This window comes from Malus sylvestris, chromosome 13, assembly GCF_916048215.2.
Source record: "Malus sylvestris chromosome 13, drMalSylv7.2, whole genome shotgun sequence".
Classification (NCBI taxonomy): domain Eukaryota; kingdom Viridiplantae; phylum Streptophyta; class Magnoliopsida; order Rosales; family Rosaceae; genus Malus; species Malus sylvestris.
In genome coordinates, this window is record NC_062272.1 from 24066764 (window position 1) to 24090901 (window position 24138).

Consider the following 24138-nt stretch of genomic DNA (forward strand, 5'->3'; position numbering starts at 1 on the left):
TGTTTAACTTCCTCTAATTAGTGTACCTAAACATCCGTACCATAATCTGTTTTACTAAACTAGTGTACTGAAATGTCCATACCTGAATATATTGTAATGAATTTGTGGCACATAAGAAAATATGCAAAAAAATATGTGTACCAAAAAGTCCATTTGTGGCACATACGGTACCTAAACATATTATGCTAGTGTACCCAAATGTTCGTACCTAAATATATTATACCAAACTAGTGTACCAAAATGTCTGTACCTAAATATATTACATTAAACTAGTGTACCGAAATGTCTGTACCTAAATATTTTGTAATGAATTAGCGACATATAAGAAAATATGCAAAAATATAAGTGCACAGAAAAGTCTACCAAAATATTTTCCTTATTATATAAGACACTTACCATAAATTGTGATAGAAAATGTCAACAAATAAAACTAATTGATTTGAATTTCAAATGGTATTAAAATTTACAATATTTTACATGAAAATGTAATTCTGGACACCATAAAATTATTATAAAAAAAAAGATATTGAATGTAGATGTAGGCATTAAATACAATTTAGGGACTAAAAATCAATTTTTAATCTTGTATAAGACATTTTTCTAAACTTCGTCTTATTTAAGGATTAAAATCTAGTTTTCTAAAGAACGGATGATAAACATGAAAAAGGAAAATATGAAAAAATAAATAAATGAAAAATATAGGAGTTTTTATGTGCGTGAAGTGGTGAAGGACTTACATAATAAGGAGATATTATCACGATAATATTTTATGCTAATAAAATAAAGATATGTATAAATATTTATTCACGTGCATATCTCTACATTATTAGCACAGAACGTTATATAGCAGTATAAGATGAACTTATTATCTTTCATCACAATAACTGTACTCTCTCTCTCTCTCTCTCTCTCTGCTGGCTTCTTTCCACCTTTCCCCCTTACCACTGTATTTGAATTTCTGCTGGCTTTGTTTGTCCATTCAAAGGCTGATGTGTAAAAAAAGGGAAGCTCTCTCTCTCTTGTGCCATGATAAATTTTTTGAAATTACGGGTCCCATTGCAATGGATCCTTTTCATGAAATCCTATTTGCATAGAAACGAAACCAATCTCATGACATATTCTCCCCGCTCTCACGTGATGATAATGTCATCACTCTATTAATATATCATCATTGAATAAGTTTAAATTATGAGATTTATTTTTATCTACTATACATATCTCGTTATTTAAATTCATCTAAAAGTGAATATAGAGTGGTAAGCATCATTATCACTTGAGAGTGGTGAGCAAATATATTTCCCAACTGAAGGGACTTCGTACTGTTTTCTTTTAAATATAAAAGGGCTTCTATATAGTATAAATCATAAGCTTTTTTATTTTTTGTTGTTGAAAATATATAAATAAATCATATGCAGTCATAATAGGACAATTATCAATATAAAACCAACAAACAAAAGAAAAAGGAGAAATAAAAGAGTCAGAGTAGATAGATTGGAAATCCCCTCCTCTTGCAGGAAATATAAAGATGGTGTTTATTATTTAAATGTTAATTAATGTGCTTATTTAATTTACTAGTAGGGAGTATAAAAAATGTGGCCTAGCCTATCTTGGTTTTCTCTAGCTACTTCCTACTAGTGAGAGGGGAGTAAATTTACTTAAGATGATACCTAGACAAAATTTTGTAAACTAAATGATATGAAAGTTGATGATTGGATTATTACTAAAGTGTTGATTAATGTGCTTATTTCTTATTGATAACACCTCATTTATTTTGTAAATTTTGTCTACAAAGTTCGTCTACCTAGCATTACTCTCGGGTGAATCGTGCCATTAAAACGGGTAATTTTAGACAAATCGTCTATTTAAATTTTTATAAATCATATAACATGGTTATTAATGATTAAAGGGAATTGTTATTAGCACTCTAACAATTCCCATGATTAAATTATGACATAAATTTTATATTTAAATTATTACATACCCACCCCTCCCCCTTAGTGTAAATAGTTTCTCTTAGTATAAATAATATCGTTTGTTAAAAAAAAAAGTATTACATTAATGTTGATTAACGTACCACTTAGTACTACAGGTTAGTGATATTCCTCTTCACTTGTAAGTGAGATGTCTTAAGTTCGATTCTCGCCCAATGTGAATTTGAACCATATTATTGTTAGTCCATGTAAGGCTAACCCCACCCCCTCTCTCTTGGAGTAAATAATATCATTTGTTCAAAAAAAAATTATTACATAAATGTTGATTAATATGCTTAATTTTATTGGTGACATATCCCATAATTTATAAATTTAGTTTAAAAAATTAATTTACCTAGCATTATCCTTGAAACTTATACATTGATAAATGATTATAAAAATTTACCCTTTTTATACTAATTTTCTCCTAAAATAAAAATCTTAATTAATGACAAGCAAATAGAGCAAATATTAGTGTTATATTTACCATTATTCGTATCATTTCTCTAATAGAGGTAGAGCTCACTAACACAGTGGGTTCCATCTCTATTAGAGAGATTGTACAAATGATCCTACATGTAAATAGTAAAAATATCATTTTTGTAGTGAAAATATAAAGCTAACAAAAGCCGAGTGATCACAGAAAAAGTAAAAGAAAAAAAACTAATAAATAAATAATTAAAAACTCAATGGCAGGAAGTATAAAGAAGGTGGCCTAGCCTAGCTTGGTTTTCTCTAACTGAAACTCAACTCAAAACTCCCCTCTCTCTCAGCTGATCATAGCTACTCTCTCTCTCTCTCTCTCTCTCTCTCTCTCTACTTGCACTTGAGGTGGTGGTGTTCAAGCCTTCCAAAGCTCCGAGCTTTTTTTTCTAAGTTCTATTCTTTCTTCTCAGGTTAATATTTGGGTGGGGGGGTTAGAGGGGGGATAAGAAATATAAGTAAAAAAAAAAATTATTATTTGTGGTCGTGAAGAAATTGCTTGTGAAAAAACAAAGGGTGGGTGTGGGGGGTGGGTTTTGATCAAGTGATGCGCTCAGGAGGTTGTGCAGCTCAGCAGACCCTCACAGCGGAGGCTGCTTCGGTGTTGAAGCACTCTCTCAGCCTAGCAAGGCGGAGAGGCCATGCTCAGGTCACTCCTCTCCACGTGGCCGCCACTCTTCTCAGCTCAAGAACTAGCCTCTTGCGGCGGGCCTGTCTCAAATCTCAGCCGCACCAAACCTCTCATCCTCTCCAATGTCGAGCTCTCGAGCTCTGCTTCAATGTGGCTCTCAACCGCCTCCCAACAACTCCCGGCCCTCTCCTCCACGGGCAGCCCTCTCTCTCCAACGCCCTCATCGCCGCCCTCAAGAGAGCCCAAGCCCATCAGAGAAGAGGCTGCATCGAGCAGCAGCAGCAGCAGCCGCTCTTAACCATCAAAGTCGAGCTCGAGCAGCTCATCATCTCCATCCTTGACGACCCAAGTGTCAGCAGAGTCATGAGAGAGGCAGGTTTCTCCAGCACCAACGTCAAGAACAACTTGGAGGACTCCTCAACGTCCTCCGTTTTCCAGTGTTACAGCAGCTCCGGCGGCGTTTTCTCCTCTCCTTGCTCTCCTTCTCCTCCCTCAGACCGCTACCACCAAAACAATATCATTCCTGGGAGTTTCTGGCAACCCCATTTCCTGGCTTACACTTGTGAGCAAAACCCACTTCTTTTTTCCCCTCAAAAGACAAAACCTCCATTGATAATCAGCAACCCCACCACCACCACTGAATACTCTGGTAGTTCTCCAAAGGAAGAAGATGTTAAGTTGGTGTTGGAGGTGCTGATGAGGAAGAAAAGGAGGAACACTGTGATAGTTGGTGATTCAGCTTCCATGACTGAAGGGCTTGTCTCTGAAGTTATGGGGAGGATAGAGAGAGGAGGAGTTGGAGTTCCTGAGGAGCTGAAATCAACCCAGTTCATCAAGTTTCAGTTCTCACCAGTGTCCGTGAGGTTCATGAAAAAGGAATATGTGGAAGCAAATCTCTTAGAGCTCAGAAGAAAAGTGGACTCATCATTTGTTGGAGGAGGAGGAGGTGCTGTTATTTATACCGGAGATCTGAAGTGGGCTGTTACTGATGAGCAGAGAGATCAAAACCAAAACTCTGGTGGGTATTATAGCCCAGTTGAGCATTTGGTTTCAGAGATTGCAAGGTTGGTCTCTTCAGATAACTCAAGGGGGAGGGTGTGGGTGATGGGAACTGCAAGTTACCAGACATACATGAGGTGCCAAATGAGGCAGCCACCTCTTGAAATCCAATGGTGTCTTCAAGCTGTTTCTGTTCCTTCTGGTGGTCTTGGTCTCTCCCTTCATGCTTCCAGGTTAGTTTTTCATTTTGTCTCTCTTTAACTTTATTATTATTATTATTATTATTATTATTATTATTCATGTTCACTGTTATTTTATGTGTGTGTATATATAGGTATATATGTATAAGTACTCCATGGATGATGGTGACTCCTTGAAGCTTTGGTGTAATGTTTTGTACTGTAGTGTTGCTTTAATGTTTACAATGATCTGCATGAAACCAGAAACACTGGAAAAGTGAGAGACAGATACAGGAACCACTGTCCTTTCCTTTGCTCTTTGTTTTGTCAGGATATGTAGCCACGGATCAAAATTACAGGTTTCACTGCTAGATATTAGAAGGAAAAAAAAGAGTTCACGAGATCTTTTTTTCTCACTACATTTATGCACCCAAATTTCTTTTCCAGAAATACAATCCATATATATTACAAAAGAATAAACATAGAGAAATTCATTTTGCTTATTTTGGTTATCCGAATAATTAAACTATTTTAGAGAAACCTTATTTGGGGCCAGAAATGAAACCTAGGCGTGCTAATTATTTAAATTAGTTTATAGAGACGGTTTAACCAATTTAATGAAAACGCCAACAACCCTTGAGATTTTAGATGATCATAATAAGATAAAGCTAATATAAATGTGTGTGTATATATATGTATATATTTACGTATAGTTGGCTTATCTTAATTAATCAAATATTTTATATGATAAATGAGGTTAGTATTAACGTTTATGTGTTGTGCTTGTGTGTTTATCAGCGTCCAAGACTCAAGAATAATCTTGTCTCAGAAACCATGTGAAGTTCTGGAAACAAAACCAGTATTCAATAGCAAGGATGAGCAACATTATTATAATAATAACAAGCTCACTTGCTGTCAAGAATGCACTTCAGATTATGAAAAAGAATCTCAGCTCTTGAAATCTGGCCAGCAGAAATTGCCTGCCTGGCTGCAACCACATGGAACCGAAGCACGTCAAAAGGTACTAACCATTCCACCTTTTTTAAATTAACTTTTGACTTAAGTACCACAATTTTAGGAGAATAAGTTTCGTTGTAAAGGTAACGGTATCCTAAACCAATCACATAATGCCAGCACACCATGCTTGATTTGGGATACTGGGCACATTAGCTATAGTTGTAATTAAATCAGCAAAATTGATTTACTGTGTTTCTTATTCTAATGTGTTAATAAAAAATTTCAGGATGAAGTAACTGAATTGAGGAGAAAGTGGAACAGGTTATGCTACAGTCTGCACCAAGGAAGGCATGCAGCTCAGAACAATTTGAGCTCTTCTAATTTGTACAACAATCAAGGCTTAATTGGAAACAACTCCTCTTATGTTTCAACATACTCTTGGTGGTCTACCAAGAATGGCATCTCTCCCGATCCGGATTCAATCTCCTTCTATCATGATCCACCTTCGGAGCCTGCTCACGGCTCTAGTCCCATGCCTCAGTTTAGGAGACAACAATCGTGCACGATCGAGTTCAACTTTGACAATGGGATCCAAAAGAATCAAGTGGTGGAACCGAGTTTGGATTCTCTGAAAAGCACTGAAGGCAAGGAAGTGAAGATCACTCTTGCTCTTGGCAACTCTGTGTTTTCAGGTTCGGAGAAAATGGTGGAGAGAAAATGCACTGAAAGAACAATAGCTGAAATGTGCAAGCTACTGAAAGAGAATGTTCCTTGGCAATCCGAATCCATTCCTTCGATAGTAGATGCAATTATCGACCCTAAAACTGCGAGGCAGGAAACTTGGTTGCTGATTCAGGGGAATGATTCGATTGGAAAAAGAAGGCTGGCACATGCAATTGCTGAATTGGTTATGGGGTCTGCTGATTCACTCCTCCATATCGACATGAACAAAAGAGAAAATGAGATGAACCCAAGAACAGAAGTTGTAGCAAGAGCCTTGAAATCCAATGAGAAACTTGTTGTCTTGGTAGAAGATATTGATTTGGCTGATACCCAGTTCTTGAAATTTTTAGCTGATGGTTTTGAAAACCGAAATTTCGGTGAAGTGAGTAGAAGAGAAAGGATTAAAAGCCAAGCCATATTCATCTTGACTAAGAGTGAGTCAACAGTATATGAAGATCAGGCCAAGTACCTGGATACTGTAATCCAAATGACATTGAAGACATTGAAGGTTGATGAGAAAAGTAGTACTAGTCCAAATTTTCAGGGAGTTAACTTCGTTCACAAGCGAAGGGCTGAGTGGGAGCTAGAAATCAAGACCAAGAGTCCCAGAACTGAAGAGAAGGAAGATCCAAGTGTGGTTGCTGTTGAGAATGTGAATAACAAGAAGGTCTTCTCAAGGCAATCAAGCTTCAACACCCTTGATCTCAACCTCAAAGCCGGGGAGGATGATGAAAACGAAGACAAGGCAGGGGAGTTTAGCCCCATTTCAAGTGACTTGACTCGCGAAACCAACACCGATCTCCAAACCCCACATGGGTTTCTCGAATCGATAGAGAACCTCTTTGTTTTCAATCGAAGCCCGGCCAGAGATCGAGAGGCAACCGAGCTTTTCTTGTCCAAGATGGAAAGGTGTTTCGGGGAGGTATACGGGAAACAAAATGTGGTTAGTTTTAGTGTGGATAAGAGGGTGTTAGAGGGGGTTTGTATTGGGTCTGGATATTTTCCCAATAGCTTGTTTGAGAAATGGCTGAAAGACATTTTTCAGACAAGCTTGAGGGCGGTTAAACTTAAACTTAGCGGGAAAGAGGGTATACTTGTAAGGCTCTGTTTGGGTGACAAAGAAGATGGCATTTTGGAGCGTTTCTTGGGTTCTTGTCTTCCTAAGAAAATCCATATTTCTTGAGCGAGAGGTTACATGGAAAACTTCCCAATGTCTGCTTCTGTAACAACTCCTAATTTTCTAAATACCATGTGTTTTATTTTTCCTTTAGTTTCACACTCTTTTCTCTATCTTTTTTCTCCGGGTAATGCTAGAGAGATTAAATTTGTAGACAAAATTTACAAACTAAATAATGTGTCACCAATAAAAATGAGCACATTTATCAACGTTTAAGTAATAATCTAATAATCAACTTCCATGTAATTTAATTTTACAAATTTATTCTCCAAATTTAATCTCCCTAGCATTGTCCTTTTACTCCACCTTCAATTGCAAACCAAATAATTTTGTTTTCCCCAAATTAATTAGCACAAGGTTCATAACCATAGACTAATGACTAATCTCCAAAGAATTCAAAGTTGCTATGGAGGACATCCAAAAACATAGCTTCTTGTGCCAGCAAGTAGGGAGACGTTCTTTTACCACATGTGTGTCCACGATTTATTGAGATGTTATTAGGCCTTAACGCAGTTCAGTCTGATCGGTTTCTTGGCCAAAACCGCCACCAGACCGTCTAAGACAGCAAGCCAAAGTCAAGCACCAAGACTAACCATGGTCAATATGCCATGAAATTAGTTTGGTCGATCCGATTTGCCAGCGACGACAATTAGAGGCTTGATTCGTAAGATAGTTTTCAAATTACACTTGCGAGGAGTGTAGAATCAGATTTTTGGAATACTAATAACAGTTTCCTATTTTAAAATGATGGAGAATAGTTATAAGTTTCTCAAAACAAAGAAGTATTTGAAAAGCCGAAGGCTGGAGTGATATAGGAGCTTATTAACGCAACATGACAAAAAAAATAAAGCCAACTAGTATGAATGATCAGTTTTTGAAAATTGGTAACATAAATGATCAGTTTTTAATAACGACGACATTTTGATCATATATTGATGACTCAACAATGAAATAGCAATCATATAATGATGATATAATAACAACATAATAAACATTGATCATTCATGCAACTATATGTCAAAAAATGATCATTCCTGCTAATTGTCTCATAAAAAAATTAAAAAAAAAATGGAAATCAAACAATAACCTTAAAGAACAACAAAACTAGAATCCACCAAAAAGTAGGAGACGATATGCTGGCTTAACATTTAGGTTTGCATAACAAAGCTTGCACTGTTTTTTCACACTTAGGCGCACAACGTGCAATTGGTAATGATTCTACTACAGTATTTGCAAACTGATCTTAAGTAATCGTTAAACAAATTAAAAAGTACCAAAAAGTTCCTAAAACTTAGAGCCATAGAAAAACACTGTAAATGATAGAAGTTGGCCAAAAAATCATAGATATCACCGCAAAGTAGTGTGTTAATATTTGATGCATGTCATTCTCTTTCGAAATAGCAAAATAATAAACACCAGAGTCCAAATCTTCAAAGCTTTATTCTTATTACTTGATTTGCACCTTTCAACTTTATCAATTTATTTCGCCATCTTATTTACATTATTTAGAGACTAACTAAAGTATAAAAGTGGTGAGAACGAATGAGAAAATAAACTTGGATAGACCAAAGATTCGATCCTTCCAAATTAACCTTCACTCTAACTATATATATATAGGTGTGTGTACATGTTGAGGTGCGTTTGTACGAACCATGCATGTTGAAATGGTCCCGAATCATCAAACTAAATTTAAACCCCATAAACTGAAGTTCCCAAAGTACTCTTTCAGCAAGCATGCTTACTCACAAGTCACAGCCACTCTACCACGAACAACCTTTTTAGGCTTTTGAGGGAATTTAGTATTTAAATAAATATTACATATATTGCAAATCTTTCCTGTACAATTTCCTTTACAAAATATGATTTTTATGTATCTAATAGCTTAGGCTATCTCATCCGCAGTTCCTCACCATCTTCTAAAAGAGATTTGATTCCTGTGACATTATAAAACCAAATTAATATCTGATTAGCTTACTATGCCTACTTCCCTAATTACAACTTAAATGGAGATTAACAAACTTTACATTTTTATAATGAAAATTTTAAGGGATACCATCTTTTTAGACCATATATGGTAAATAACATGATTTGGCGATTCAGGATTAGACTCATTTTTAATGATTTAAATAATGAGTCTAACTATCATCCGTCACATCATGTAAATTAAAAAATATGATAAAAAAAAAAATATATATATATATATATAAAATCACTAGCATCACCCCTTTATATTATACTCCTATTGGCCTTTTGTGCAAGATAACGTTATTATGGAATACAACCATTCATGTTGTTCATCATTACATCGTAATGCTAAATTATTTGTATAATCCTCATGACATTTAAACTAATTGTAAAGAATTTATAAGGGAAAAGGAAGGGAAAAGAGTGGCCAAGCAATGATTACTTTTCAAGACAATCAACAAGCTTCGATATTTGATGAGATAAAAGATTAGGTTAAACTATTGTATCAAATATTATCAAAGTTGAAGATTTCATAGCCTCGGGAGGTGAGTTCCACTTCCACTAACCCGTCACCACCAAACTTTTCTTTTGCTATATATCACCTTTTTCTAAATAATGATATTTTTAATATTTTTACTTTGTAAAGTGAGGAAAAATCAATTATCAACTACGGTAGCATCAAAATTTTACTCAATTCCTCATATAAGTTTGTTTAGTTGAGGGATGCTCTTTCAAGATTCATTATGCAATGTATTTTAATGAGACAACCTCTAGTTTCTAGGCCTTTTATTGAAGACTATTCTTCAAAAAATTCGATGTAAATTTAATGTTTGCCTAAGGTATAGTATTATTTGTGTAATATTTTACAAAGATGATCTTTTAGTTTTTAGACTAATCAAATTATTGACGAACCAAGAGAACCCATCAGTACATTAGTTGTTATATGGCATCAGGTTACATGACTTTGGTTCCTTTTGATATGCCTCAAACACTTTCATAAATTCATAATACCCTTACACCCCACACTCTCAACATTCACCTCACATTTTTTATATATACCCCGCATTATCTACATACACCCCAAACTCTTCACTTTTACCCTTTTACTCGAATTCCTTACCCATTTACCCGTCTGAAACGAAAATAAAAAGACTCCTACTTTTGTTATGCATTGGAATTATAATCAAATGAGTTTCTAAGCACTATAGCAGTTTAAGACTGAGAAATTATGTGAAATCATGTCCCCATATTTTACTATTTACATTTCGTATTCGTAGTTGAATCAACACATTTTTATTATCGGCGTAGAAAATTTTTCAATGCAAAAGGATGAAAATGGACGGAAAAGGAGGAAGAATATTTCATTATTGTTCAAAATATTCCTTAATGTCGTTGGGTTCCTTTAGATTTAACGGAATATTCTGTCTCATTACAGAATATTCTAGACAACCCAGCCCCGCTCGAGAGGGCGCATGACCAGTGTGCGGTGGCCCCGTGTTTGACAACCCAAAATGTCTTTCTAAATTTATTTGATTGCCCTTAATTTGTTTTTGGCATCCATTTAGTGTAGTTCTATTGTTTTAACCAAGTTTCGTAGTTGGCCATCATTTAAACTCACGATTGCCAGAGATCTGACCGTCTGATTATCACGAAATTTTAGTATATTGTTGTTGAAGCATAAGGAGACCCTTAGGAAGTTACAAATTGGAAATCCGATGTGAGGGTTTTCCGATTGAATGACGTTCGGTTGTTGACCCTATCGTTAACCTTTGACAAACCCATAATACCCTCACACCCCACACTCTCAACATACACCTCACATTTTTTACATACACTTTGCATTTTCTACATACATCCCAAACTCTTCACTTTTACCCTTTTAATCAAATTCCTTACCCATTTACCAATCTGAAACGAAAATAAAATGACTCATACTTTTGTTATGCATTGGAATAATAATCAAATATGAGTTCCTGAGCACTATAGCAGCTTAAGGCTAAGAAATTATGTGAAATCATGTCCCCATATTTTACTATTTACATTTTGTATTCGTAATTGAATCAACACGTTTTTATTATCGGCGTAGAAAATTTTTCAATGCAAAAGGACGAAAAAGCTCTTGTTGGGCTACACAAAGTTCTACATGGACGTTTAAGCTCTTTCGTCTTTTGTCTCCTTTCTTGGCATATTTAGATAGTACATGTCGATATAAACGTGTGGGCGCAAGTGGAATGGAATTTGGAGCAAGAACAAAGATTTCTACGAAGCTTGGAAGTCGAGGGCATTTTGATAATTTGATCCTTATTTAGATATGTTGTTTGTCCTTTTTAGCCTTGGTGTGTGTGCCATATGGGGGCCACTCCCACTTCCTAGATCTCTCATCTCTCTCTTTTCTCTCTCAACCTCACTGGACTCTCTTATCTCTCAAACTTTCTCACTCTCTCACTTTGCCCAAGTACACACCACGATCACCCAACCATTTTTTCCAAGGAACTTCGACCAACAAACACCACCATCATGCTCACCTCGTCCCTATGAACCCAGTCATAGGTTTTGTTTCGTGAAAAGATGGACAAAATCTGAGAAAACATGAGCTTTAAAGCGGACCAAGTTTTCCGTCCAATTTCAAGCCATCTCAAGCCACTTCTTAGACTCCAAACAAGTATACACTTGTTCTCCTCCTCTTTAGGTTCATTTTGATATAAGGATCATTGAATTTGGTTGAGATTTGAGCAAGTTATGGTTAGTTGAAGTTTACCCAAAAAATCAACATTTTTCTATAGGATTCAGCAACTTCGGCGGTGCGGCAGCGACCAGAGGAACGAAGAAGGAAGAATATTTCATTACTGTTCAGAATATTCCTTAATGTCATTAGGTTCTTTTAGATTTAACGGAATATTCTGCCTCGTTACAGAATATTCCAGTCAACCCAGCCCCGCGCGTGGCGGCGACCCGTGACTGATGACCTAAAATGTCTTTCTAAATTAATTATGTTGCCCTAAATCCGTTTTTGGCATCCGTTTAGTGTAATTCTATTTTTTTAACCTAGTTTTGTAGTTGGCCATCATTTAAACTCGCGATTGGCAGAGATTAGACTATCGGATCATCACGAAATTTTAGTATGTTGTTGTTGAAGAATAAGGAGGCCCTTAGGAAGTTACGGATTGGAAATATGATGTGCAGGACTTCCCAATGGAACGACGTTCGTTTATTTCCCTTGTGATTGTTTTAGGCGACGATCGTGCGTGCATGAACGCATCAATCTTTGCACGTGAACACCTTAATCGTTATGCTAGGCGACGTAAGGCAGACTCCAAGTGAATGACTTTAATATATGTGATATCAGTTATTGCCCTGAAAATTGTCATGCTAGTATACTTAGTGGATATGGCATGGATCTACAAAATGTGTTTTCAAATAAATATTGCTTTTAAATTCAGTCACCGATCTATTTTATAAAATGTGATATGAAAGACATATTTGAAATGTTTGTTAAATGTGAAAACTAGTAGAGGTCCATTAACCCATTGATATGGGAGTTGTCGCATCGGACTTATGTCATGTCTCATTTTGTTCAGCCATTCTGAACTAAGTTCCTACATCCTCCTCAGTTCTGTTAAGTGGTCCGGGATCGGGTCCTGCTAAGGTTCAGTTGAGTGGTCTGGTACTATGATTCGTTTAGATTTCGTTGAGTGGTTCGGAATCCCTCTTTCTCCACGATTTCATTGAGTGGTCCACAATTGTTTTATGTTCGAATTTCGTGAAGTGGTCAGGAATCCCATTTCCTTTCGGTTCTATTAAGTGGTCTGAAACCTGTCTTTGTTAGATTTTGTTGAGTGGTCTGGAACTCATATTCTTATACGGTTCCATTGAGTGGTCCAGAACCTAATCATCGTTGGATTCTGTTAAGTAGTCCAAAATCTCATCCCCTGCCTTTGGTGGTCCCTTGGAATTAGTTAATGTGGAAGCTTGTGATCTATAGGCTCCGACTGAACTGTGTTGCTGTAAACCTAATTTTCAGTGTTTTTATGAACTAGACATTTGAGAACCTTTGTGGTTGATTTAAAAGGGTTGATGGATGTCTATGTGAATCCTTCGAGACTTCAAGCGAATTGTTTATGGTTTTATAAAGTATAGTTTTATGATTGATGTTTATAAATTATGATCGATAGACTTGTTTTATGATAATCACATATGTTGGATTATTGTCACTCACACAAGCTTCGTAGCTTATTTGGTTTGTTTCTTTGCCTGGTGCACCATTTCCACGGTGTAAGGGCGATTGATCAGGTGACAGGTGCTAGTAGATACAAAGAGCTTTTGGGGTAGCAGTCAGAGGTCAAAGAGCTTGGAGTGATTAGGTTACCCTTATATCTTTCCTTGTATTTCTTTTGGACTTTCTTTTTGGGAGCCCATGGGCATGTCACCCTACTAAGGGTTAGTTGTTTTTGTTGTATATTTGTGGCAGAGACCCAACCACCTTACTTTTATTTGTGAATTTCAGTACCAATATTCATTTGTGTATCTTGTTTGTATTCCTCACAACCCTACACCCAAGTGCCACATGTCGATCCGGAACGTATGTTGGGATATGAGCGTGACAAATTAAGGGAGAAAACCTAATTTAATTCAACTCTGAAAGTCATGAGAATCGATGGTGCTACTCCCATACATGCATAAAAAAAACATGAGCAATTTAGGTATCATTTTTACATTAATATCCTACATCTAAATATTTACACCTAAATAAGTACATTGCAGTTGTTGGATTGAAATCTACATACTTCATCCAGCGTTACATCAAACTATCAAGCAATAAGCGAAATAATTATTCAAACCAACTTTAGCTTACAACCTAAAGCTAAAGTTGTATATATAGTTGTTCTTGTAAGGCAACCAAAAAAAAATATTCCTTCTCCAAAAAAATTCATCTCGAGAATTTTCTTTAAAGCTTATATCTTTTTCTTTCTTTTTCTTGCACTTTCTCTTGGATTTTTCTCTGCACTCTACTATATTCATGGTATAAAAGCTTCAATCTAACAGTGTTATTCTAACCCAAATTCAAGCTAAAGATGAACAATGATTTCGATTGTAAACATCCAACAAAGATTACTCATCGTTGATCATGAATTGGCAAAAAGTAGTATTAACACAAACCTCTATGTTCTCGATGAAAAAATAATAGCGAATTTCATGACACATCAATCTTACAAATAGCTCGATGTGTCGTGTACACGTTTTATTTCACGTAGTGAACAAAAAATCTCTCTTGGACCTACGAAATAATTTGTCCAACCACATCAACCTTGTACATATATTCTTCATTTATTGTCCATCTCTTCGTTGCATGCTAAATATGAAATCTTACCTCATGTGACGCTTCCAAAACGTTGAGAATAGTTTTTTTAAGTCAATGTGTTTGTAGTTTCATTGGTTAGGGTTTTATTTTACAATGTAGGGTGAGATTGGTTTTGAGAGTTGATGAGATAAATAATCTTAGGATATACACGATAAAAGTGATTTGGAGTGTATTTTGATTTTTTTGTTCTTTAAAACCTTATGATGTTGAAATTGTCATTATATATTAAGGTACATAAGTCATTTGTTATTAAATTTTAATGTGCAGTGTATTCAATATTATGTGAGATGCTAATAAAAAAAGCCTAAAACATTTGTCATAATTAATGAAATATGGTGTAGGCATAATTTACTGAACAATTATGAAGGCCAAAAAGAGAAGGGGTGCGGCATAGAGAGAGAAGAGAGAGATGTGTAATTGTGAGGTGTGTGTTGTATCACTCCATTGTGCCTTTATTTATAGTAGTATGGAAGGTTAAATTCTTACCCTAATAGGATTACAACTCTAATAGGATAATATCTAACCTTAAAGAATATTCCAAGATATCCCTAGATACACTAGGATTTACACAATTACATTCCTAATCTAATAAGACTGCAACACTCCCCCTTGAGTGTGTAAATACTTAAATAAATGGCGCATCAGGTCTTCAGCGATGAAGTAAGTACAGTTGATGAAGTCGTTAGCACAATGAGCGAAGGCGAGTCTCAGATCAACGGAAGAATGTGTTGATGCACAAAATCAGCGAGGACTTTGGTACAACAGAAAGTGTTAAGTTTGTGACCTTCGCTAGATTGCTCCGATCACTAGTGTGGATAAGTATGCAAATGGATAGAGACAGGGAAGCAAACACAAGATGTACGTGGTTCACCCAGATTGGCTACGTCCACGGAATAGAGGAGTTCTCATTAATTGTGAAGGGTTTACACAAGTACATAGATTCAAGCTCTCCTTTAGTGAGTACTAGTGGATGATTTAGTACAAATGACATTAGGAAATATTGTGAGAGAAAGATCTCTATTTATAGAAGAGAGTTTCTAGTTTCATTATGACATTGACATGTGTCGTGTTGTGATTTGCTTCTGATGTTGACACATGTCATGCTATGATTGACTTCTGATGTCGACACGTGTCGCTCTGTGATTGGCCTCCTGGTTGGAGGGAAACTCTTCTGGGTCCTTGACGGTATAACGTTGACCGGTGCTCAGTAGTTTCGGGATTGGTCAAGTATGGTACAAAAGTGCTCCCCTAAGTTCCCGATTGAGAGAAGCTCCTCGGTTGGGGACTTGCAAGATCCAAGCCATTGAGTAATCATGAAACTTCTAAGTACCGAAGTGTGGTATCATTTTCACTTGCCTTATCTGCCTCATATGTAGATGTGGCATCTTCTCTGGAAGTACTTTTCCTCCATCTAGGGGTGGTATATTTAACTGATGAAGATGCACAAGGTAATGTATCAATTTCACTTAAAGCTTACTTGTAATTTCGGGCTTGGTCAAGTGCGATACAAACCCTATAGTAGGAGTCCCCCAAGTCGCGGAGCTAGGAGATTTGCCGAATGAGGTAACAGACAAGGTAAGCAATCAGACTTCCAAGCAAGCAACCTGGATCAGAGGTTCGACTTCGGCTTCCGGTTGATTGTTCTCCTTCTCCTTGTGTCGTAAACAGCAACAAGGATAAGGAGAGGCAAATGGAGAAGAGATGATATGAGATACTTTTGCTTTTGAAGAAGTAACTTTCCACAAGCTTATTCTTAAACTGGGTTGGAGGGTTTTCTGGTTTCCTCCAGAGTATAAGGCCGACTCAAGAATTTGAAGGTCAAAACAAGTTCATCAAATCTAGAGTACGTTCAACCCTGATGATATGGGATACTTTTGCTGTTGACAAAGTAGTGGATGTATCGGCACGTGTTCTGTTATGCTTGTCTCCGCATGTGATAGGAGCATATTTATGCGACTTAGTTAACATGTTTTCTTGCATTTACTGACTTAGTTATTGCTTATAAGAGTGTTTTAAGCTATTTTCGTGTGTTTGTAGGTCCTAATAACAAAGTTGGAAAGAAAGTGCATTTTGGTGCAATTTGGAGCAATTTTGGGCCAAAATGGATTGCATGCATATGGAGCAAGTGGGATGGACGTTTTTGGTGTTTTAAAAAGGGTTTCAACACATGCAAAAATCTGAATAATGAAGTTGAAGTGTGGAAGTGTGCAGATACATACACTTAAGGAACAATTTGAAAGGAAAAGAAGTGAAAGATGCCATTTGTTGGATTGCTTTACAAGATGTATTCACATTTTCAGCAACTACAAACATAATTGCAAGCTAAAATGATGCATAACATGTGTGTAGAGGTGTAAAGTGGCCAAAAGTTGATGTTTGCAAGATGAAATGATGCAAAACATGTGTGTGAAAGTTGTCTAACAGCTAGTACATGTGGAAAAGGGATGGAATACAAGGCAAATGCATCAGAAATTGAAGAATGAAGGCACATGGACAGCTACAAAGGAGTTGAATTAGCAAAAGAGGAATGATTGCCTTTTGTTAAAGGCAAGACACAATGATAAAAGAGCATGTAAACTAGCTGTTTTTGCATCATTTTGGTCTTTGTTTGTATTGTTTATTGAAGCCACTTGAGTGATTCTTTGCTTTGGAGCTTCTATAAATAGGGAGTGAAGGGAAGAACACTACAGATTACACTACATTAAAAACACATCAACCACCCCTCCATATTCAGAATTTTCGCCAGAAATCATTCCCTCTCTTTGCCGCAGCCTTCCTTCACCATTCTTCCATATTTTTCTAATTCTTTTTACCCTAGCCGTACCCTCCATCAATCCTAAACCCTTCCATACCATTCCCTACCCATTCTCCCATACAAATACCACCCTAGAACCTGACTTCAGACCAAGTGCCGCAGCAAGAAGGAAAGAAGACTTGTGGATGCACCTGCTGTCCAAGTTGGATCATCTAGGTGTTTTCTTTCTTTGGATTTTAATGTCTAAATTTATGTATCTTTGCTTTGTGAGTATGAGGAACTAAACCCCCCTTGGCTAGGGGGGAATTCGAAACCATGTTTATGCTTGCTATATGATTTGATTACTTCTAATTGCGTTTCATAAGTTGTGAATTCAATTTACTTATCTACATAAATTAAAACTGATTTGTGTATGTTGGTTGAGAGTGCACGCTTAATTTTCATGCATAAGTTTGATGCTAGGATATAAGGGAGTTTCACCTAATCGTTATGAACTTATATTCACAAGTAGTAAAGGTTGTTGATCACAATCGTGTTAAGTAAATTCTTGGCATGAGTTTTATGCAATTCATAGTAACGAGTGTTTCGCCAATGCTTATGATTTTCATAGAACTTAATGATTCTTGCTTGTATCTCTATTATGAAATTCATGTAGGGAACTTGTGGGGAATGCTTTGGGTTGTCGTATGCAATTCATCCAATTCAATAACTTAAGGAAAATCTGAGGGTTAATTAGTGCAATTCACGGTTAATCTGGGATGTTGGGAATTCATGGTTTATCGAAAAGCAATTGGAAATCGTTTTGTATGCAAGTGTGACATGTGTGGAGAAGAACCCCTTGGCTAGCTTTCCATCCATTCACTTTTCTCAAATTCGTTTTAGAATCTGTTCAATTTACAAGTTTTGTTTTTGTTTTCAATTTTCGTCAAAACCAATTCCCCATTTATTTTAAAGTGTTAGATTAAGTAGAAATTAATTTAGTTTGTGTTTTTAAGGGTCTTGAGTCAAGTTATAACCCAATTTCGTCCAATTTAGTGTTAGGTGTCAAAACTGCCCAGAAAGTGTTTTTAAGGCAGTTTTGAGTGTTTGTTTGCTGTTTTAAGTCTTTTGGTTTGTTTTGGTGTTTTAAAGTTTAGTTTTGCATTCTTTGAGTCTAGTTTAGTGTTTTAAACTTGTTTTTACGTATTTGAGTCAGTTTTCAAGTGATTTAGCAATCCCTCCTAATCCCCGGTCTAGAACGATCCCTACTTACATACTTTGCTACAATTGATAAAAAGAGGGTTTAATTTGTGTGCTTATATTTTTCGCATCAAATTTTTTGGCGCCGTTGCCGGGGATTAGCAACATTGCTAGTCCCTTGGATTGTTTTATTTCAGTTTGTTTTAATTTGTTCCAGATTCTGACCTTGTTTTGGTTCTTGGTTTAGGTACTAGTTTATGACTCGGAGTTCTCATCCGATTCGTGAACACATCTTGGACTTTGACAACGATTTTGAGCGAGAGTTGAGACGAAAGAGGAAGAATCCAGAACCTAGTGAATCAAGTTCAAATTCAGAAGCCGAACTTGATTTTGAGGAAGAGGAACCCACGGCAAGAGTGGGTGAAGTGGAGGAAGCCATGGCACAAGACAATCGCACAATCAAGGAGCTTTCAGCTTCGGGATTGGACAATGTCGCACCTCTATGTATTCAATATCCCGCGACTGCCCAAGGAAAGACCGAGGAATTCGAGTTGAAGTCAAGTTTGCTACACCACATTCCAAAGTACCATGGGTTGTCCATGGAGGATCCTAACAAGCACTTGAAAGAGTTCGAGATGGTGTGTTCAAGCATGACTCCAATCAATGTTGACGGGAGCATATTGAAGATGAAGGCCTTTCCCTTTTCTCTCATGGAAAAGGCGAAAGATTGGTTGTATGAATTGGCTCCCGGAACGGTCACATCTTGGGAGAGCATGAAACGGGCTTTCTCGGAGAAGTTTTTCCCAACTTCTCGAGTCATCCTCCTACGAAAAAGGATAAGTGGAATTCAACAAGATGAAGGTGAATCTTTTCCTACTTACTATGAACGTTTTAAATCTCTTGTTGCTTTATGTCCACAACATCAGATGAAGGAGGAACTTCTTCTACAATACTTCTACGAGGGGCTACTACCAATCGAACGTCAAATGCTAGATGCCTCAGCGGGAGGAGCCTTGGTGGACAAGACCCCCAGGCAGCCAAGACATTAATCTCCAATCGAGTGTTGAATGCCCAACAATACGAAGGTGTTGGACAAATGAGCAACCCACGGCAACACCAAGTGAATGAGGGCATGCAAACTAGGGACAAGAATGTGGACGAGTTGGAGAAGCAAGTGGGGCAAATTCCCGAGTTTATGGTGCAGTTTCGAGAGCAAGGCAAGTTGCCTAGCTCAACCGTGGTCAATCCAAAAGGTGGATTCGAATCTGCAAAAGTTATAACTTTGCGAAGTGGGAAGCACGTAGGATCTGAACCCCAACACTCCAAATCACGTTCTAACGAGGTGGAGGAGTTGATGATTGAAGAGGAAGAACAAAAACCATCCACGGCAAAGGTGGAAACACCTTTGCCGCAAGCCCTATGTGATCCTAAGTCATCCAACCTGTCCAATAGAGGTAAGAACGTGTCAAATCCAGTTCCTACTAATGTTTTTCCTTCGAATGTTCCTTTTCCAAATAGGTTCAAGCAAACAAAGAAAGAAGAAGCTGAAAAGGACATTCTAGAGACATTTAGGAAAGTTCAAGTCAACATACCCCTTTTGGATGCAATCAAGCAAATCCCGAGGTACGCCAAGTTCTTGAAGGAACTTTGCACCACGAGGAAGAGGATGTTGACCAAGGAAGTTGTGAAAGTAGGCGAGAACGTGTCAGCCATCTTGCAACGCAAACTGCCCCCTAAATGCAAAGATCCAGGTAGTTTTACGATTCCTTGTGTCATTGGTAATACTAGGTTTGAATCTGCCATGTTAGACTTAGGTGCATCTATAAATGTCATGCCATATTCAATTTATGCATCTATGAACCTAGGAGAGTTAAAAAATGATGGTGTAATCATACAATTGGCCGATAGATCTAATGCCTATCCAAAGGGAGTTTTGGAGGATGTTTTAGTGCAGGTTAATCATTTGATCTTTCCAGCAGATTTCTACGTACTTGAGATGGATGAATCGGACCATACCCCTTCATTACCCATCCTCCTTGGAAGGCCATTCATGAAAACGGCCCGAACAAATATTGACGTGTTTAATGGCACTTTAACGATGGAATTTGATGGGGAAGTGATTAATTTCAATCTTTCTGATTCTATGAAGTTTCCTAGTGAAAATCATTCATGTTTTGCTATTGATATAATTGACTATTTGGCACAGGACCATTTTGACAATTTGAAGGACGATGCACTTGAATTGGTCATTGCACAAGGAAAGAACATGAAAAACATTGAAACAGCCACCAAGGAAACCCACGGCATGCATGAGGATTCCATTGTCGTGCCCCCTAGTGAAGATATCATTGAGATGGTGGCTGCCCTTGAGTCATTGCCATCACAAACTGGTAAGTTTTTTGACCCTATTTTCAGTTCGGTTTCGGCTAATAAAATGCTTCCCTCAGTTGTGCAGCTACCCACACTTGAACTTAAGCCATTGCCTAGTCACTTGAGGTATGTTTTCTTGGGAGAGGATGAGACAATGCCCGTCATCATTTCATCCTCACTCACGGCACAAGAGGAGAGTAAATTAGTGAGGGTGCTAAAGGAGTACAAAACGGCAATTGGATGGACATTGGCCGACATCAAGGGAATTAGCCCTACTATGTGCATGTATCGCATACTTTTGGAGGAGGGGTCTAAAACATCTCGAGAGGCTCAGCGTCGTCTCAACCCTCCTATGATGGAAGTTGTGAAGCAGGAGATCATAAAGCTTCTAGATTGTGGAGTTGTCTGTCCAATCTCGGATAGTAGGTGGGTTTCGCCCGTTCAATGCGTACCAAAGAAATCCGGAGTGACAGTGGTAGCTAATGCCGAGAATGAACTTGTTCCTCAACGCATTCAAACCGGTTGGAGGGTGTGCATCGACTATAGGAAGCTAAACGCCACCACAAGGAAGGATCACTTCCCATTGCCGTTCATTGACCAAATGCTTGAGAGCTTTGAAGTATTTGCTCACCAAAAAGGAGGCCAAGCCCCGGCTAATTCGTTGGATGTTGCTACTACAAGAGTTCGACATAGAGATTCGTGACAAGAAGGGAAGTGAAAACGTGGTGGCTAACCACCTAAGCCGAATGGTGCATAATGAGGAGTCCCTACCCATTGTCGAGACATTCCCCGATGAACAATTGATGTCCATAAAGGTTAGTGAGCCTTGGTATGCCGATTTGGTGAACTTTTTGGTGTCAAAACAAATTCCAAGCACTTTCACTAGGCACCAACGTGATAAACTTAGGCATGATGCACGGTTTTATGTGTGGGATGATCCATATTTGTGGAAATTTTTCCCGGATCAGATTGTACGTCGATGTGTGCATAATTCTGAATTTCGTTCAATTTTAAGTTTTTGTCACACATATGCATGTGGTGGTCACTTTGGCACACAAAGAACAGCACTTAAGGTGTTACAATGTGGGTTCTATTGGCCTAGTATCTTTAAGGATGCTAGAACTTTTTGCTTAACATGTGATAAATGCCAAAGAATGGGTAACATAGGTGCTAGGGATTAAATGCCGCAAGTTTCTATCCTTAATGTTGAAAGTTTTGATGTTTGGGGAATTGATTTTATGGGTCCCTTTTCCTTCCTTGTATGGTTTCATGTATATTTTTCTTGCGGTTGATTATGTGTCGAAGTGGGTGGAAGCTAAAGCCACCCGGACTAATGACTCTAAAGTGGTTGCAGATTTTATTAGAACTAACATTTTTGCAAGGTTTGGCATGCCACGTGTCATCATAAGTGATGGAGGATCGCACTTTTGCAACCGGACCATAGAGGCATTATTGAGGAAATACAATGTCAACCATAGGGTTTCTACACCTTACCATCCTCAAACGAATGGCCAAGCCGAGGTTTCCAACCGTGAGATCAAACAAATTCTAGAGAAGACCGTTGGGCCTACAAGGAAGGATTGGAGCTTACGGTTAGATGATGCACTTTGGGCATATCGTACGGCGTACAAGACACCCATTGGAATGTCCCCATTTTGGCTCATCTATGGCAAGCCGTGCCATCTCCCCGTTGAATTGGAGCACAAAGCTCATTGGGCCATCAAGAAGTTCAATATGGACCTAAATGCCGCAGGAAGTCATAAGAAGTTTCAACTCAATGAACTTGATGAGATACGGCATGAGGCGTACGAGAATGCTAGCATTTACAAGGAGAAGACCAAAGCTTTCCATGATAAGATGATTCGAGGCAAAACATTCTCCATAGGCCAGAAAGTGCTCTTGTTCAACTCCCGTTTACGGTTGTTTCCCGGTAAGTTACGTTCTAAGTGGATTGGACCGTTTGTTATTACTAATGTTTTTGTTCATGGTGCAGTCCAAATCCAAAGCTTGAAAACGGGACATGAATTCAAGGTGAATGGGCACCGATTGAAGCCCTATTATGAGCACTTTTAGGAGCATGCCGTGGAGGACATCTCCCTGCATGCCGTGGGCTCCAATGAGGAGTGAATGAGTTCTTCGTCCGGCTGCAAGACGTTAAAGCAAGCGCTACTTGGGAGGCAACCCATGTATTCAAATGAGGAAGATTTTTGAATTGCTCCACAAGCGGTTTTGCGTTTCTAAAAACCTTCCATTTTCTGCATTTTCATTTTGCCTTATTGTCAATTTTTTTTAATTTATTTGGTTGTTGCTTATTTAATTATTTTTGGGTTTGGATTTCTTTTTTTTGAAACATTAACAGATATGCAAGGTATTTTTACATTCATAAAAAAAAAAAGGAACATTAAGCAGAAAAATACAAGAGGAAGCCTTCACAAAGGCTGTTTGGGAGAAGTCTCAGTAGTCGGCGGAGCCTCAGCAGTCGGCGGGGCCATAGAAGGAGAAGGTATCGGAGGTTGATCATTTGGAGCTTCACTACGCGGTATAGCCCCAGAAGACGAAGGCAAATGCTGTTGGAACAAACCCACAAATCTCCGATGATCAAGTAAAATCTGACCATCAGTTTCCTGCATCTGGTCAATTTTCCTCTTCATGTTTGTGGCATAGTTGTGTGCGAGCTTGTGCAATTGTTTATTCTCATGCTTGAGCCCTTTAATCTCCTGTTTGAGACTCATCACTTCAGCCGCCAACGATTCAACTTGACGGGTTCGAGCAAATAGGCGTTGTGCCATGTTGGACACAGAACCCGCACACTGCACACTAAGAGCCAGAGACTCCTTAACAGCCAACTCATCAGACCGTCTGGAAAGCAGTCTGTTATCTTTAGGAGTGACAAGGTTCCGGGCCACCACCGCAGCGGTCATGTCATTCTTCATCACCGAATCCCCAACGGTAAGAGGACCAGTAGGGGATATGAAGGATGGGTGCCATATGTTGTCTGGAGAAGGCAGGACTGCCTCTTCACCAAGGTTTAAGTCAAAACGACGGTCGGAGGGGCCAGACATTTTCAGAGGTGTTAAAGAAAGAAGAGGTCGGACAAGTCAAGATCGTAGAAGTGCAAGAAGGGAGTTTCTTCAAGCAGAAATTCAAGTGTGCTTTGAACGTCCTGCGTACCTCTATAAAAATCAGCACTTGATGGGATTTCAAAGATCGAAGACGTGAGCTCAGAAATCGAAGAGGCCAACTCAAAAATCAAAGAGGCGATAGCTTTCTCAAAAGCTGGGCTTGCTTAGAAACCACGGCCAATCTTCTTTTCCAGATTTGTCCGCACTTGTCACATGCAACCTCTGCACTCGACGGGATTTCAGAGATCGAAGAGGCAATTCCAGATATC

The 24138-nt window shown here is 38.0% G+C and overlaps 1 protein-coding gene across 1 annotated transcript; it reads left to right on the forward strand.

Annotated features, from left to right (window-relative positions):
* The first annotated feature begins 2697 nt into the window (after positions 1-2697).
* LOC126597343 (protein SMAX1-LIKE 4) lies at positions 2698-7212 on the forward strand. Its single transcript, XM_050264128.1, has 3 exons — positions 2698-4316; positions 5061-5283; positions 5506-7212. The coding sequence occupies exons 1-3, from the start codon at positions 3001-3003 to the stop codon at positions 7123-7125; spliced, it is 3159 nt and encodes a 1052-aa protein (XP_050120085.1). The 5' UTR covers positions 2698-3000; the 3' UTR covers positions 7126-7212.
* Positions 7213-24138: the final 16926 nt, after the last annotated feature.